Here is an 18,063-nt window from a genome sequence, read left to right as displayed (position 1 = left end):
ACATAAAATGAAGGGAATCATTTCTGGTTACAGTTGACAATACGTGCAATGTACTCCCCCCCACACCTATAAACTCACACAGGAATAATACACGCTAACAGATGCTTAAGGGAAACAGTGTAGGATAGCCCACATTTGCTTTGTGGGTTCATGCACTCTGAATGACTTACCTAACCAGGTACAGTTGTAATGCCCAAAATTCTTCCATCTTTGCTCTGTTCAATAACTACAAATGGGGGCTCTGTCTGGCACACCAGTACTGAAACTTCAGCCCTTTCACCAGACATCTGCCTCTTTAAGTATGTGTAGCTTGTGACCACGTTGTACAAAAACCAGATCCAGTTCCTGGGAGCCTTTAATACATATTTAGTATCAAAGACAGGCTGCAATCCTGAAGATCGGAACTGCTGATGCATCAATGTACTCACATTGCAGCCTTAAATAAGGCACACATCAGCTTTACAAAATATTAGGCCAGCTTTTGTATTTTAGAAGTTCTATGTTTAATTCTAGTACAAGCAGTATTTTCAAATTTAGACATTTATTTAAAAACCTAATGGCACTAATCGTAAACTTTTAATAACTTAAGTGTTCTCCTCAAGCCTAAGATACGCACTGCTCAGTTGCAAGACTTTGTGATGCATGTAAATCAAACTACTTCTGAGTAATAACATAAAATGCCCATGTAGACTGTCAGCCAGAATGGGTCATGTTCCATGTTTTTAGTGTGCATTGAACAACATACCACCCTTTAAAATTCGATCTGGATTTCATCTTCACTAGAGAGTATCCCAAATGGGCAAAAGGTACTTCCCTCAGAGCATAGGATGTTTTCTGATCATTACAGACTGTACATCTCATAGCTATAACTTTGCACTGCATGAATCTCTTTTCTTTTGGGAAAAAAAATATAGTGGAAGTAGTCAATTCTTCAAGACTGGCTAAAGTGCATAATATTATACACGCACATCAATCAGCTGCAGGACTAAAATGCGAGCCAAACAGGCTGTGGGACTGGTGATCAGGGTCAGCTGCGAACTGCTTGAGGGACTGACGAAGCGGAACACTCTGCAGCCGCAAGGGAAAGTGAAGAGCTGTCCACTTTGTTCGAAAACACGAAGAGGTCTTGTGTGTTTGTAACAGGGAAACAGATCTGGCCAGTTTACAGGAACATCCCATGAGAAAAGCAAACACTCAAAACACGAATGCTTATGTATAGTTTACAGAAGCCGCACTGTAGCCAGACTGTGTTTATCTCACTGAGTATCTTTCAGGTAAGTATCCACTTATAAACACTTCAAATGACTACCTATAGATCTGGGACGGCTAATGTTTCCATGCCATCTATCATGCACTGTGTACTGTAGTTAGAGGCCTCATCAAATTCACCATAGTCTCAGCACTGTGTACGTCTACACAGTACACAGTTACTGGGAACCAGAATCCCCCTTTCATTTTTTCTTTTTGAAGTTGAAGTGGTAAAAATGAGAGCATCAACCGCTCTCATTTTAATAACGCTAATAAAATAACGTTCATAAAAAGGATTAAAAAAAATTAAAATCCATCTAGAAAGGAAGAAATGTTTGCTCTCATCTCACTCAGTTCCAAAGGAAGAAGACAAGAAAACCAGATGACTAAGACAAGAAGCATCCTGAAAGACATTTATATTGAAAATGCATGAAGCAAATACTTAATTCTATGGATCCATTTCATTGCTTTTAATTAATCTTATCTTTCAACATTAAGTGCCTTTGTTCTATAGAAAAAAATAGCCTTTTTATTAGTACTTTTCTGGAGAAATCTGTAATTGGGGAGGAACCATGCAACCTACCTGGTCATGGCTCACTTTGCCTCGTGCGCTTGATCGATCAGCGTAGCCCTTATTTAAACAACAACGTTCCAATATTGTGAACCTTTATTAGGAGGTTCTTATTGAAGTATAAATCACACTACAAGTTTAGAAAAAAGTTATTTACACTACAGTGCTGACATTTTAAAATGGAAAAAAAAATCTTGATATAAATAAGCTCTATGGAAAAGCCCGGAGTCATTAAAAGAATTCTGGCTCGTCTTACAAAAAATATATATGTTTATGTCAGCTCTAATACATCTATAACCTACAACTCAAAAATATATTATTTAAGGACCTGTTTATTTAAAACCTGCAGTGTAACAGTGCAGCTGGCCCTAAGTGCTTTGATATTTCACAGTTACGGACAGGCACTGAGGAATGTTACAAGCTACATTTGCTATGTATTCATTCAATAACAGAGTAGAGTGCAAGTCACACGCTTGCCCAACAGAGCTTACATAATCCATATAGTACATCACACGGTTTTAGATAGTAAAAACAAAAAAAAAAGAAAGCTATTTAAAAACAATATGTACAAATTAGTATAAAAAGTCTTTCTGCTGCTCGTGCAGGTGGTGTTTTATGGAAGGCTGCGGCCTCGTGTCTTCAGGGGTGATGGGAGCCTTTGGGTACAACGTGTCCTTGGGTTTCTCAGTCCTTGTCGTTCGGATAGCGCTCAGGACCCCCGCGAGTGCACTGCCCTGCTGCTTGGCCTGAGCAGCTCGACATTCAGAGTGATGGGCTTTCGGTTTGCTCTCCGGCAGAGGGAGCGGGGCGGCCTTCGTATTCCTTTCCTGAGGCACGTCGACCGGTCCCGTTTGGACTACTGGATGGGCGTCTTTAGGCTCTTTGCTTCCTTGGAGGGGTTTTGAGTCCACAGATATTCTGGTGTGCTCCAGACAGTCCTCGGGTTCCACTTTGACGCACATGGGCTCGGCGGACACTTTCGATTCTGTCCCTTCTTCCGACTCGTTGGAGCTGCTGGATGCCTCTGCCTCTTGGTGGTACTGTTTCAAACGTATGTGCCAGGCCAAGCTGCAGACGGAGGAGACCGTCTTGAACTGGTGCACCACGTTGCGGGGAATGAAGTAAATGTCATTGTCGTAAAGCTGGATCCGCGCGTAGCGGATGCCCTCCCGCCGGAGCTGGTTGAGCTTTGCGTCATCCACCCACTGCACGCACTGTGACAGCAAGACGAAGGGAAAAACAATCCATCAGGTAAAATTCTGGGATTCTGCCTCAAGGAAGCATTTAAGAGATTAACACCACCCTCACCATAGAACTGTATGGACAACAACAGCCTAGATAGTCCCAGAAAACTGAGAAATATGATTACAATATGTGGGGGGAACTTTTAGCTCCCAACCGCCCACCACCCCAAAAATAACTACTTCCCAAACCCCTGGTCCAACTAATGCTGGGTCTGCAACCTCAGGCTCTTTAAGGGCTTCTTCATTGGTCCTTACACTGTCTGACAAGTACAAAAAATGTTATATCTAAATTGCAAACAAAAAGAGATCCTCGGATCAAATAGCTACTAACAAATGGGCTTGATGGGCCAAATCTCCTCCCATCCTCCCATTGTAACCTTTAAGCTGTTACAATACAATTTTGAATCATTTGATAATGCCCTCTTTAATTCATGCAAAGAACTGTGGGATACGGTTATTATATCCACATTCTAATTGTGTTCCAGCAAAGTCTTGATTTCCAAAAGTAAGCTTGCAGCATTTGTGCTGTGAAGGGCAACACACATTTTGAGAAAGAAAACAGTAAACGAAAAGTCAAATTTGCATAGCTGACAAGGGGCTGGAATGGCTTACAAAAATGGAAAATTAAAGTTGGTAATAGAGAATTTTAAATGGGGTGGATAATTGTATTGATATTAACTCACATTAATATTGTATTTTAAATATAAATCAGTTGAAAACCATTAGTATACATAAAATAGTGAAAACAATTAAGTATTCTTCCACTGAGGTGAATTCCATGTGGTGATGCCTTTCTAAAAATGGACAACAGACTCCCCCCCCCTAAACTCAGCTTCTTTAAGGTAGACAGAACTTTCTATTACCTTTTTACAAATCATTTACTGAAAGTCTTTTAACATACTTACAGTACTTTATTGGTTCAGCAACACCAGTCCTGCCAATTGTAACAGTTTAGGAAAAATAGTGAAGATAAGCAGCAAAATCATTGGGGCAAAGTGGATCAACCCTAAAACTCCTCTATAAATAGAGGGATGTAAAGAAGGCTGAGACCATTATAGAGTGCGTGGCTCATCCACTCCACTGTGAATATACACTACCTCCCATCTATGATGCACCTCTGTGTTCCCAGGTGTAATGATAACACACTCAGGAATGCTTTCATCCCCTCTGCTATCTCAAACAGTGTAGAATAACTCTTACCTCCTGAAACGCTGTTGTACAGAATTCTTGTTGGTGATGTTTGTCTATTTGTCTGTTGTTCTACTCGGTCATAAACACATTTTTACCGTAGGGGATACTAAAGTTTGAATTGAAAGAACGGTCAGATGGAGGAAAAGTGTGAGGAAATATCCTGTAGTACACACTGTACTGCAAATACATCTGCAAGTGCTGGTCTTCAAACAGGGGTTACGTAATACTGTTTTCCGCTATTTATCAATGACTTATTAAAACGTATTGTGTCTCTTGTCATATTGAACTTTGACAATTTGACGCTACAGGTTGGAAAATGGACTACGGATCACTCAGCTTCCAGGAACAGGTACATCAGTGACTGCAGTACCAAGGAGGTGCATATTGGACCTATACTGGACCTACTGATTCGTGTTTTTCAGGTAATAGCTCTATTCTATTACTTGATAATAACCCCTGGTAATTAAGACTTCATCTGGAATGTTACATGGAATTTATTTTTGAAAGAGACAGTCCAGATTAATTACCTGCCTTAAAGGAATATTGTGAACACAGAAAAAGGCAATTTATGTGTGTGTTCTTCCTTAAAAAGAGACTATGAGGAGAGCTTATGCAAGTATTCAAGATACTGAAAATGTGCAAACATAACTCACAAAACTACTTCAAGACTACAGTGGAGATAAGCGGACATTAAAAAAATAAGTCTTTAGGATGAATCCCGAAAAATAGTCTCTTTGCCAATTAATCTGGAATCCCTCAAGAAATAACTGCATGAGATTCATAGATCCAGAAGATACTGCAATTCGAATAATGAAGAGTAAATTTAAAACTTCGGAGGATTAAACTGGTTTGACGTCCGAGTGTAAACTGTGTTTAAATTCTCCTTAAGTTGGCTAGGTAGAACATGATGGAATGTGTGCTGGTATGTGTGCGTGAACAGTGAAACTGAAATGGTACATTGAAAAAAAATCTCTAGATTACAGCAAATTTTCTCAAATCCCCCCCCCCCCTCCAAGACTGGCTGCAGTGCAAAGTGACACCACCAGGTGTCAGGATTGGAAAGAATGGCACAAGACTGCAAGGAGGCCTACTCTATTGGGGTACAAGCCGGGCTCCAGGGCCCTGAGACGAGGAGGTGGGGGTGCCTGTGTATCTCAAGCACCAGTGGTTACCTGCGACAGGGGAGGCTCGTGCAAATCCAGCTGGAGCCTCTGCACTACTTCCAAGAAATCCCCGGCGTGAAAGCAAATCACATCTTTGGTTATTCGAGGGGGATCCGCACTAGATTTGGGAAGATAATGAGAATATCAGAACATAAGAAAACATTTTTATGTTCAAAACGTATTAACCAATAAGCATCTAAAATAATGTTCATTTCCCAGTGAAAAACTATTCCACTTCTACTTATCACACCAAAGAGATTACAATTCAAAAACAACTTTTGAATTTTAAGAGCATTTGATTTTAAAAAATTAAAATACTTCCTACAGGGTTCAACTGTATAGGTAGCATTTTTTTCACCTTTTTAGAATCGACAATGATCACAGAAACAACAGGATATTAAAAAAACAGATCTAGGATTATGCTCGGTTACATTAACAAATATCCATACAGTTAAACATGAAAAAATGTGTTCCCATTAATAAGTTTGGATTGTGAGTAAATCTAATTTCAACCAATCAATCTCTGTAGAACACCTACGTGGATCTACAATCAAGTGTTTTATGTAAATCTTAAGATATCAACAGACTACTCTACTGGCCCTCAGGGTATGATGCCTAAAAAGCACTTTAAGTACCATTAGAATAAGGACAGTTTAACTACATATGATCTCATCCTCTAAACACAGTCATATTGACATCATTTTAACAATGCGGACCCTTCTGCAGAGGGTGCTGAAAATTAAGTTCAACAATGCTAAAAAACATGTGCAAGTCTTCTATGGTGCAAAGTTTCTTTCCATTTTTTGTGTGTGGTCAGCACACACAAAAATAAGATATCACAGCTCTAAAGGCTGTACAACCGAGGGTAAACATCCCTGGTCTGATGAAAATATCACCCTTAAATACAGGGAAAAGAAATGTGTTAGCTTAGAACAGAAGGGGACATGTTTTGGCTGCTACAAATCATGAAAGCCAAGTCAATGGAGAAGCTTGCTTAATGAATAAAAAAAAATAGGGAGCATTCAGAACAGAAAAAATAACGATTACCCATACCGCTGAAGCTAACACTGTAAATGCCTGTAAGAAACGGCTTGAAGAGATTCTTGGATCATAAGGCTAAGAGCAATTAAATGAGTAAGAAGGGCCAAACTGCACCCTCATTTATAATGTTCCTTAAGCACTGTAATGTATGAAAAGTGAAATCCCTTCTTCTTTAAATCCTTTATGTTAAGAAAAAGGCCACACACCTGCACTTTGACTCTGGCTATGACCAGTTTAGCTGACGGGATGAATTGCGTGATATTCTCAGGCAGACGCACATGGGAAAATACTTTCTGTAAATGGTGGTTGAACGCTTCCTATGCCATGTGTGCCCTATCCATTTTGTGTTCAGATAAAAGCCCCAATGTCCTTCTCCCAAAGGCGACACACAGAATTGTTCTGAGGTGTGGAAAACCTTGGAAATGCTCATGCTCAGGGCACAGCAGAAAAGATACATTTGCATCAGTCTTGCTCTCCAAATTTACTTACTTCAAAACTTCGCTGAGTTGCGCTGTGACTTCCTGCATCCCTACACTGCCCACCAGTGAATAAGGTGATTTCAGTGGTCATGTCCAGCTGAAATCCAGCTCACATACCAGTCTCCACAGTGCACTGCCTTCAGGACTCCCACGGCTGCTGTAGTCTGGCGCTCGAAGCCCTGCCCGATGTGATCAGCGTGGGCCCGTGTCCGGTCTTCAAACAGCATCTCACGGGGCTCACTGGCCCGAGGTAGGTACTGCAGGTTTTTGATTTCATTGGTAGTCCTACATGCAAAGTCAAAGTAAATAACAGAGGCATTGACTGAGCAGATCATATTTTACTCAACAAAGGCCATATACAATGAAGAGGTTTACAAACTGCCACATGGGAAATGCTTTAACTGAACATTTTCCTTTAGAAGAAGGACAGCCTTATGTCGGAGAACCGTTACACACTCTCAAACTCCACCCAATTATCGCTCAGTTTACATAAACTCTGCAGTTGTTGTCTTTTATTTTGAATAAGCATGCAAAGTTGTGAAAAGCGGGCAATTAAAACAATTTGAAAAATCAGCATGTGGGGAAAAATAGCCGAACCTAAAAAGACGCTGACGTTTGCCGATATGAATGCCAGTGCAAAAAAAGGAAACCACTGGGAAAATGCATGCAAGCAATTAGCATAAATTACACTGCAACTGCAGTCGCTTTCTAGAAAACAACCCTAGGCAAAATGATCATTGTTTAATATGCAGTTTTACAGTATGATGTGCTGCCTGATCAAATAACAAATGCAAAGTTATGGCCTAAAGACTGAAACCACGTGTCACCTTTTCCAGGAAACCGTAATGAGCGGGATTTTTTGAAGTGGATACTGACAGAGTCACGGATGATGTGTACAGTGAGAGGTCAATGCTCATTTTAAGAAGCTGTGCCTCCAGGGCACTGCAATATGCCAGCCTCCTCATTTAGCCTGAAATGGGAATCATTGCTTTTATTTATGCTGAAACCTCAAGTTCCAATTAAGAAGGAGTTCAAAGTGGTCCACTTGACAGTAGAATTTATCAAAGCAGAACTCAGCACTGTCTAGCTTGAGGGCATTTACTCCTCTTTCTGCTAGGGACCTATCTTAATTTCTGGCTGTTTTTTTCCATCTTCTAAGATGTTTCATAAAATGTTTTTGTACATTTTCACTTGCTTTACATTAATGGAAAGAAAGAATTGTGAAAATATACAGCACTAAACAGGAACAATTAATGGTCACTTTTAAAGGAAAATGAAAAACATTTAAGCTGGAAAGGCTTCTTAAGGGGTGACCTTTGTGTCCTTTCTTTCCACACAGAAGAGTAGAATCAACATTTACTTGTTCCTTTGTGGCGAACACACACTGATGCAGCTCCCCACTCAAACCTCTTCAGACATACTTAAAAGTCATAAATCAGAAAACAAAATTCCAAAATAGGATACACAGGGTTTCCCAACCCTCAATTTTCAGAATGCAACTCGAGATTACATTCATGTTAGGCGATAATCTTATTCAAGGGGGCTAAACAAACTGGTACACTCATCTTAAAAATTAATTGTTGAGTGCGCCTTACAGAATATTCTCCACGATAAGACATCTAAGTCAGGCCTTGTGCAGTACCTTTTCCACTGGTTTTTCTTCCCTCCTATTGTCAGACATGATAAAAGATCAGGTATTCATTTTGCTGGTAACCAGACTATGGATTTGAAAAATTGGAAGTTTTGTTTTTCCTAGCCTGGATAAGATTTATTTCAGGACAACGTACATAAATATCAAGGGTGCTTGGTGTGAATTAATAAAATATTTAAAGAGATTTTTCAATCAATCAATCGCATGACTGTCCTTGCGTAATGATTTCAACTGTAGTTCAGGTGGACTGTGAATAGCCATATTTTCAAAACCTGATTCACTTTTGGCACATTTGCTTTGGACAGGAGAGCAACATTAAACACTCTTGATCTGGGCTGTGTGAACTGTCTTGTGGTGCAGAAAATGCTTAACCAACAAACAAATCGCTGACCATTCTGAGGGAAAGATTAAAAAAAATAAAACATAAGCCGTTCAAGCAGGATTCTCTTGAGTTATTAAAACCCTGACACCTATATACAAGAGACCGCCAGCACTGACAAGCAACTTGTTCAAAGTGCCTACAGTGCTGTATTTAGAATCACAACGAGTGCATCAACTGACACGGAACACCAGAATTTCACTTCCATGGTACTCGTGTTCCATGCACAAACAATACCAAAAAGATCAAATGATGACATACTATTTGTCAAACAATACATGAAAGTCTTCTGGGTTTACGGAACAGTAATACTATCACGTAGTAATGAAGATTTATTAACTACTAAATTTAAGAGCAAGTAGATGTGTATTTCTGAAGTGAAGCCTATGAACTTTCACCTTTTTTTTCCCCAGCTGGATAAATTCCTTATATGCAAATGTTACTAAAAACAAGCACGTTTCATAACATTGATGGGACTACCAAGAAAAACCCATTTCCATTTTTTTAACTGATCTGTTACTTAACCTGCCAAAACAAATTCTCATTTACAATAACTACCTAGAGAATACACTTGCAGCAAAGCATTAAGAGATGTTTTCTGTTGTACAGGAACTCTTTAGATTCTTCTAAACATTCAACATTTTTACCTTTTACTAACCTCTCTTTATTATACAGATTTCGTGCAAGCTATAACACCTTCCTTCTTCCAAACCACCTGACTTTACAGAGCCCTCCTCTTTCAGTGTAGCATCTATCACAGATACACCTATAGTTTTGCCTATAGTTTTGCCTAGAGGGATTTTTTACAGTCAAAAAAGACTTTGTACTTAATTTCTGAAGAGTCATTCGTTACTCTAGTTAGATGGTCTGAATGGCCTCCACTCATTTCTAAAGCCCATTTCTAATTTATAATTCAGTAAAATTTATTACTTATGATACAGGGTGACACAGGAGAGCAGCACGTTGACGCAGTGGTGACCATTGCTGCCTCGCAGTGCTGGGGCCCTGGGCTCAATTCCGGACCTGGCTGTGTGGAATCTATACGTTCTCCTCTTGTTCAGTTGGGTTTCTCCTGTGCGCTTCAGTTCCCTCTCACAGTCCAAAGGCATACAAGCCGCTTAACCGGCTTCTGGGAAAACTGCCTCTGGTGTGAGTGTGGTCTTATCAGCGTTTGGCGTTTTGTCCAGGGTCTGTCCTGCCTTGAGCCCCTGCTTGCCGAGATAGGCTCCACGTCCCCTCAACCCTGAACTGAGTGAAGCAGTTAGAAAATGGATGGACGGATGAACGATTTACAAGCCTCACCTATCGGCCACTTCCTGGCCCTTAAACCACAAGTACAACTGCATCTGCTTGCCAGCAGAGGGAGCCCTAGGTTTGCTCTCATTGTGTAAATGTACACGACACTCCAGCTCAGTTACATCTGGCACCAACAACAGTGACAGAGCAGCACATTATATTCTTATAATACGAATTAAAACATGTAGAAATAGTTTTGCATTGTTGCACCTATACAAAGGAATTTTCCTTGAGATGAATATGCTCTAAGTGTGGTTTTCATTCTAAAAGATTCCAATTTAAAGAACTATGCATGTTTAAATGTCAAGACCACGTAAAGCATGATCTTTCTCAAAAACTACACATCTGTCTTTTTTTAAGCTATGAATGGTGACTAAAACGTGATTCATACACAAAGGATTAGAACAAATAATGTTAACTGCCTCATTCCTCAAAACGTCCATTACATAACAAGAAACAGTTGTACCACTGTACAAGTTGAGCAAGTTCATACGAAACACAAAGGCTTAAAAAACAAAAATGACACCCTTATGGAACTAAAAATGTTTTACAAAGAGAAAGAAAATCTGACTCCTGTTTTACCAAACACAACTGAATAATGTTTAATGTAAAGATGTATGAAGTATCAGAAATAAACGATCACTTTTAAAGACTTAGTTCACTATCGGCGACGGACACAAAGCCCTCCTTGTCGTCTGGAGGCAGTGGAGTGAGCCCAGCCGCCAGCGTGTCCGCGTCAAGGCCCGGGCCTGTGCCGACCACCGTACCTTTTCCTTTTGAAAGGTGACTTTGGCATGTCGGCTACAGGAATCATCTGCTCTCCGGGTCGTACCCACATGATGGGCCCATCATCGCTCTCCGTCGGGCTCTTCAGTTTAAGACTGGAAAACGTTCCCCACGGCAACGTGCGCTAATGGAACAAGTGGGGACAGGTTAGGCCCTCCTTGGCTGGAGCTTCACCCAGCATCTCCACGCTCACTCGGACAGCTAGCGCCAAAAAAACCCTCTTTCAAGACCAACAGCAGTTACCAGTTCTCCTGATCACGCAGTACGTAGTGCAGGGGCAATTGGTGTTTTAGAAACAAAAATACCAGGGTGACATTTCAAATTTAAAATGAAAACAGAGGGGAGACAAGATTCTGTTCCTCTGGACAGAGGTTTCTGCACGAAAATGTCTTGCTATCCAAAACTGCAGTATAATACAGCTGAATGGGTGTTTTGTCATTTTTATAAACTTGTCTGTAGGTCTGAATTTTTGTTATACTGAATTGGATTATATTCAATCCATTTAAGCTGTCGTTTATGGTTAACTTTTAATTTTCCTTCAGTGCTATTTAATAACAATAACACCATGGTGATGGTATTTGTATTGCCAGGTAATTTAGTAAATTTGTAATTCTGGAAGGATTGATAGTAAAACTAAAAACTCAAATACATGTAATGCGAAGACAGGATTCACTGGAGAAGACTCCGATGTTGGCAAAGATTGAAGGGAAAAGAAGAAGGTTAAGATGGATAGATAGTATTACTGAAGTAATGAATATGAATTTGCAAGAGCTCAGAGAAGCAGTTGTTGACAGACAGGTCTAGCATGCTTAAGTCCATGAGGTCACAAAGAGTCAGACTTGACTCAACACAATTTTGTAAATCGCAAAAGGACTGTTAATCACAAACACAGACCTATCTCGGGCAACATGGAGAGGAATGAGTATTTATCAGTCCTGTCTTTTAAAAATTGCTTTTCTTTAAAAAAAAAACATCCACCCCAGTTTACCAGTCGTACCCATTTCAGTAACTTACTTTCAAAAAGGGTGACGCTTCCAAAAGGCGGAGGAATTCTGGAAAATAATCTCCAACTTCTTCATCCACTGCTCCCACCAAGCTGATCTGTCTCATCGCACCAGCTCGGTACGTCCCGTGAGAGTACGTTCTTTTTACCTGGAAACAAGACAGACACCGGCCAGTGTTTACTTGATCATTAAGACTGCATTTTCAAATGCACCAACCCTGAAAGATTCCACCCAAAAGATGACATGAAAACAAATCTGTACTACCCTTTAAATACTCATCAACACCATACCAGTGCTTACAACCCCACCCTCTTTTTAAAATTGCAGGAGGTTTGCAAATAAGTACATGCAGTGATACAGCTCATGGATGTGTATTCTAATGTATGCTGTACAGACAGTGAACGCAGCAGGTATTACCCACAGCACATACTTAGTTTGGTGAAAATGTAAGGTGCCTTTGTGCAGTAATCCCATCATTAGTGAAAAACTGCTTTAGGTTATTTTACACTGTGTAAATAAAGCAGCAAAAAGGGCTGTTTTTTTATACACCACTAAGAGTTTGTGACATTAGTTTAAAGAAATGGTGGGGAATTCCAATAATATTGCTTGCTGTCCAAAACAAATTCAGCAAAAGGATACTTGAAGCTACTGAACAATTTGGCATTTGATGTGCTTGGAACCTCACTAGCTGAGTGCATCTATGAGCTGGTAATTAAATTGAAGAGAACAGTGAAGCTGCATATCAGGTACAATCCCTGCCCAGAGGCCCATCAATAAACAGAGACTCTGAGCACCACTGCTGATCTCGCCATCCCTTTGTATCTTGGCAGCTGGAGGCTAAATGTCAGCAAAAGAATCAGGCCAGAAACCAGAAATCAGAAATAATCGTCACTCCAGCAGGTACGATGACTTTGTGGATCCTAAATCACACAGGACGTGAGCGTCACGCTGGACAATGATGAAACAGTTAAGCTCTGCTGCTCAGGACCATCATGCCATGTGATTCCTCTTGGCAAGTCAACAGAGCTGTAGTAAATCACTGCCCCTCCGCAGAAGAGCCTCACTGCTCGAATAAGACACTTCAAAGCTGGTTTAAAACTGCAAATGAGCTGTATTGCAAAGCACACCTGCCGCAGACCTATATATGAAATGAAGTGCTATGAAGGGTTATGGTAGAGAAAAGAATACCAATACGAACCTGAGCAAGTATCATCAGGTAAGATGTCTCACCATAGGTGTGCTGTGAGGTACAAGTGTTAACCAGCATGGGTTTAGCCATCTCGGATGGTATTCTTACTACTGTACAACAATGAGGTATTTTATTTTAAAAAGTAAAGATTTCTAGAGGTATTTAGGGGATATCATATACAAAATTTTTCATTAAATAAATTATAAAGCCATACTGAAAACAAACAAACTCATTACATATTCTTCCAAATATTCACAGCAGCATTTTGGTCAGCATTTCTGTTGCAAGTCAGAGAACAGTGACGACCTTGCCTTTGAGGAGATCCTGCATTACTATGGGTTTCACGCTACACAGGCAATTGAAATGAACAGCAGAGGGATGCTTCTCATTGTGTGTAGAAGACATTTCCTCCGATCGTTAAGTTCTCCGGGTTGGAGAAAAATCAGAGTATACCGAAGGTTACATAATGTCTGTTAAACACACAGTATCCCTGACATTTCAGATAGGAAAAAACATACAACAGGCACAGGAATCATGCAGTGGCGCATACGGATTTCCATATGGTTCATTTCACAGTGACTGATGGCATATTTGTAATGATACAAGGTGATTAAGGCTCCCATGGCTGCTACGCATCTCATTTAAAGCTTCGTCTTTATATTTTTTATGCTTAAGGCATAGTTTCTAGTCTATCTGTGGGAATGTTACAAGTACAATGTAAATTACCTGCAACTGACGTGAACGCAACCAGTATGACTAACTGCAGAAGATAGCAACTTCACTTCATGTATTTTAGCCTGCATCATTCCTGCCTCGTGTTTCTTTCTGATTCTTTACATTATCTGTGTATTTTCAATGCATTTCCACTGTAAAACAATTTGAGGTGTTAGTATGGAAGGCGGTGCTTCCAGAGTTAGTGATTCTGGGGTCTAATTGATGGAAAACTTTTAATAGTACTGTTGTAAGACCACTACCTCCACATACTGCAAACTCAACCCATTCTTTGGTGGTTTTCTAACTGCTTCCTCCAAATCAGGGTCACAGTAACTGTCCGGCAGGCAACAAACGCAAGGCAGGGTACGCCCTGGATAGGACGCCACCGCAGACATACCAAACCAAGTTCATCTTAAATGAATACATAAAAGCAAATTGGATTGAGTGCTGTGAACTATATTCTCCATTACAAAATGAGAGGTACATTTACCCTGAGGAAACTTGGTTGTCTGGCATGGCCTGACACTGCAAACACAGTACATGCGACTGTGGATGAGGAGGAACTGGTGTAAACTGTAGTTTATCCAGGTCCCAGTTTGCATGGAACTCTGGACTACCTAGTTCATTCAGACATATTATTAATACACACACATTTAAACAGGCTTCAGTCAGTACCTGGAAAATCAGCAGGATATAAGGGGGTTTGCACCTCTCAATTTCTCTGTATTTCTATTCATTTTTGTTTTCAGTATTGATAATGCCCATAATGGCAGAGACATAACTGTGAATCATTATATAGAGAATGGCAAGCAGTAAATTTCAAACCCCCACTATTAATTCCATATTTTCTTTCTCTCAGCTGTGAAATTAACTTTTTGGGAGTCATATCCACCTCGGCATGGAATACCCCATTTTATTGCAATTTCTAAATTTGAAAGAATTTAACTTGGTTGATATTGAGTTGGCCTTTCTATCCAATTGCAAGTCCTGTAAATGATGCAAGATTCGACATTAGAAAACACCTTTAATCTAGCAAGAAGGTAAGAAGAGTTTCCGAAGTCTTAAAGCCTCAGTTTCTCTTGCCAAACCATGGGGGTAAAAGAATCCACGATAGCAGCAATGGGATCTGCCCGACTCCCAGGATTCGACCCCAAGGCAAGAAAGAGGGATAATCCTTGGCTCGTATTATACAGCCTTTTCAACACTGAGCTGCTCTGAGAGGACAGGGCCATGTGAAAGATTTATTTTCCAAGTCAATAACAATTACCTCTGGGAAATGGGTTTTGAGTTACAACATTTATAATAGATCTTGTACAACTGTAAGATTATTCCACAGTGAAGGCCTGTTCCAGGATAATTCTTCCGCACTTGAAAGCTTACCTTGCTGTTCTGTGTTCTAATTTTATAAAGTCTGCCACTGAAGGAGACCTGTTAGTTAGCTTTTAGATCTGGCATCAAAACAAGTTTACAATACTTTTGCTGATGAGAAGCTTTTTCAATCTCATTCAGAAGAGCTTAGTTTTTTGTATGCAATTAAGAGCAGCTATCCCGAGCGAAAGCCAGTATTGGCACAGTGCTTTGAGATGTAATCGTATGCTTGCTCGTTCCACAGAGATACAGAGGAAGTGATTTACCCCTGGCAAATGGTACCGATTGTTGCCTGTGGCTGGTTTCATTTCCCAGAATTCTCTTCCTCTTCCTGGAATGAGATTCCTATGAAATGAGCTACAGCCACCGGCGTGATTCATGGACATAAAACCCTCTCTCGCTTAGTAAAGGAAAATTGAGGGCTTGCATTACCCACTCTTTCCACTTATGGAGTTGAGTCACAGTGGAAGGCAAACCACTCTTATCAACTTCATCACACATGAGCGCAAAAATAAAAGGACAGTGAGGCAGAGCAGTGCTGCTCTCGCCACTAGCATTAGCAATCTGAACCTAGTCAGGCCATCAGCCTTTCTTTTGTAATGTATTTTATTTTTAATGCTGAGCTTAATTGCAGAAGGGATTATATCACCACAGCAAAGAGATAAGGTGTTTGCTGTTACTAAGAAACATGAAAGTCATAGTTTTCTAAATAATGGCAAATGACAGATTCTCATCAAACAAACTCACCAAGTTATGTACTAATTCTAGATTTGGGATCATCTGCACATATTAAGCCCTGCGATACACAGGGCTCGTCGCTTTGGACCTTCAAACCAATTAGTCATTTTGTCACAATTACAACTAGGTCCAAGTACAAAATGGACTCATACATTATGAGGGATTTTTACTAGTGAAAAGATTAGTACAGCTACACTTTAACGATAGGAGTGGTCAAGACAGATTTCCATGATTTTAAAAACTGAAACCTCCTCGCACAAAGCTTTGCTTGTGAGGGAAAGAATAGCCCCTTGTAAATAGTGACCTGTGTGCCAAGGTGCTGCAACATAAGGTATAAGCAATGGTTAGGAAACTCCTTTCTCAGGCCAAAGGTCTGTGCATAAGGGTGCACTGTACACACAGAATTAATGACATCTTTCATACAGAAGCAATGGTTCTGTGAAACATACAAAACAAGAATAAAAATGAACAATGGAATACCACAGCCACACTGCAAAGGGCTCTGGCCTACAGTGGTAAAATCCTACTGCATACAGGAATTTCAGACTACAGGTAGTGGATGAGAAAATGGAAAGCACCAATGTAAAGTCACATAATAGAGCACTGGGCCACAACGTGCAGCCAGCACAGCCTTTATGTGCCTTGGCTAAGAGTTTACTAGTATCTGGAAATCTGCAGGAGGGCTGGGCACCAATCAGCTCATCAGCTGAGTCTGGTTGATGGAGACAGAAAACATGGTCTCCGCGTTCATTCCAAAACATCCATTAAATTTGCGATAGGATTCAAATCTGGTGACTGACAGGAGCTTATGGAAAACACCAGTTTGTTTATCAAGCTAACGTGTGTTCTGTGGATGGGGGTGGATTCTCATCCTGGAAGATGCACCCCAACACTAATCACCCCTCTTTCAAAGTGACAGAGGTCTCCTTTTGCAGCCACGCCAGCCTTAATTAAGGGCAAACAGGTCTGTTCAGAGTTTTTACATATGACCCTAAGCAAGCGTAATAGAAAAAATAAGCCACAACTGTGAGGAAGCCCATGCTTTCAATGTACTTCCTCTTCTACCCAAGTGTTTCCATTTTTGTGTCTACTACCTGTTCATCACAAAGCACCAGGAGCTCAATGTGTGCTGGCACAGCCCAAGACCAAACTCTCATGTGTACAATAAACCTGGGCCAGTCCTCAGAGCATCAGGAAGAACTGCATTTCCTGGCTTTGCAAAAAAATGCACACTGAACTCTTTCAACAGAATATGCAACAGCATATTCACATTTTTTACAACATTTTTAAGAATCCCTTACTTCCACAGCTTGCATGTTTAATGATAAGAAAAATAAGTTCTGGAAGAATTCCCAGGCAAGCAATTAAAGCAATTAGGTAAGATTAAAACTGGTCTGCATTACAGGTCAGGATTAATTCCACATTACCTTCACCTGCTTAAAAGTATTTCATTTACGGTAGTTCTACCTTCAAAAATAATTTTCACATGTGCCAAAATATTTACTTTAAGAAGGTTCTACAAAATGCAAGTTGATAATGATAGTGTCCCACAGGTAAAAGGTATAGTATACTGCAATTAGATTTGTGTCTAGAAAACCTCCATACTTTGTCAAGTGACATACAGGGTGACTACAGTAGAACAGAAATAGAAAGCTAGATAAGGAATTTCCTCTTAGACTTCCTGACACAGATCACAGATGAGCCCTACCGATGTCAAAGTTTCTGGGAAGAGACTGCATTCTGCCTGTCATAGTTCGAATGAAAACAGACATTTGTGTGGGAGTGCGAGATGTACACAGACGCCCTGTTTAACTACTGCACCTACTTTTAATAGCAATGAGGGGTAAATAATTTATAGGAACGATTTAGAATATCTCCCTAGGTACTGTAGTGCAATAAGTACTAAAGACCATTTGAAAGAGAAATGTGTTTTTATATCCTTAATAACGGAAGGCTCGGCAGACTTGACATTGCTCCCGTTCCAAGATGTTTTAGGAAAAG

General features: G+C 40.3%; 1 protein-coding gene across 3 annotated transcripts in view; it reads right to left on the bottom strand.

The window, feature by feature from the left end:
* Positions 1-1,703: 1,703 nt before the first annotated feature.
* LOC148654989 (lysine-specific demethylase RSBN1L-like) overlaps positions 1,704-18,063 on the bottom strand; it is a 52,882-nt gene continuing 36,522 nt past the window's right edge. For all 3 annotated transcript variants that reach the window (XM_088644974.1, XM_088644973.1, XM_088644975.1), the window contains exons 4-8: positions 12,064-12,201; positions 11,031-11,173; positions 7,055-7,222; positions 5,427-5,535; positions 1,704-3,033 (exon numbers count right to left, since the gene is read on the bottom strand). In XM_088644974.1, the coding sequence (XP_088501100.1) occupies positions 2,392-3,033; positions 5,427-5,535; positions 7,055-7,222; positions 11,031-11,173; positions 12,064-12,201 (1,200 nt within the window). In that variant the 3' untranslated portion in view covers positions 1,704-2,391. The remainder of the gene's footprint in view (positions 3,034-5,426; positions 5,536-7,054; positions 7,223-11,030; positions 11,174-12,063; positions 12,202-18,063) is intronic.

Source organism: Lepisosteus platostomus, chromosome 9 (genome assembly GCF_059453375.1).
Source record: "Lepisosteus platostomus isolate fLepPlt1 chromosome 9, fLepPlt1.hap1, whole genome shotgun sequence".
Taxonomy (NCBI): Eukaryota; Metazoa; Chordata; class Actinopteri; order Semionotiformes; family Lepisosteidae; genus Lepisosteus; species Lepisosteus platostomus.
Note: the sequence above shows the minus strand (reverse complement) of the source record. Positions and strands in the feature narration are given on the sequence as shown.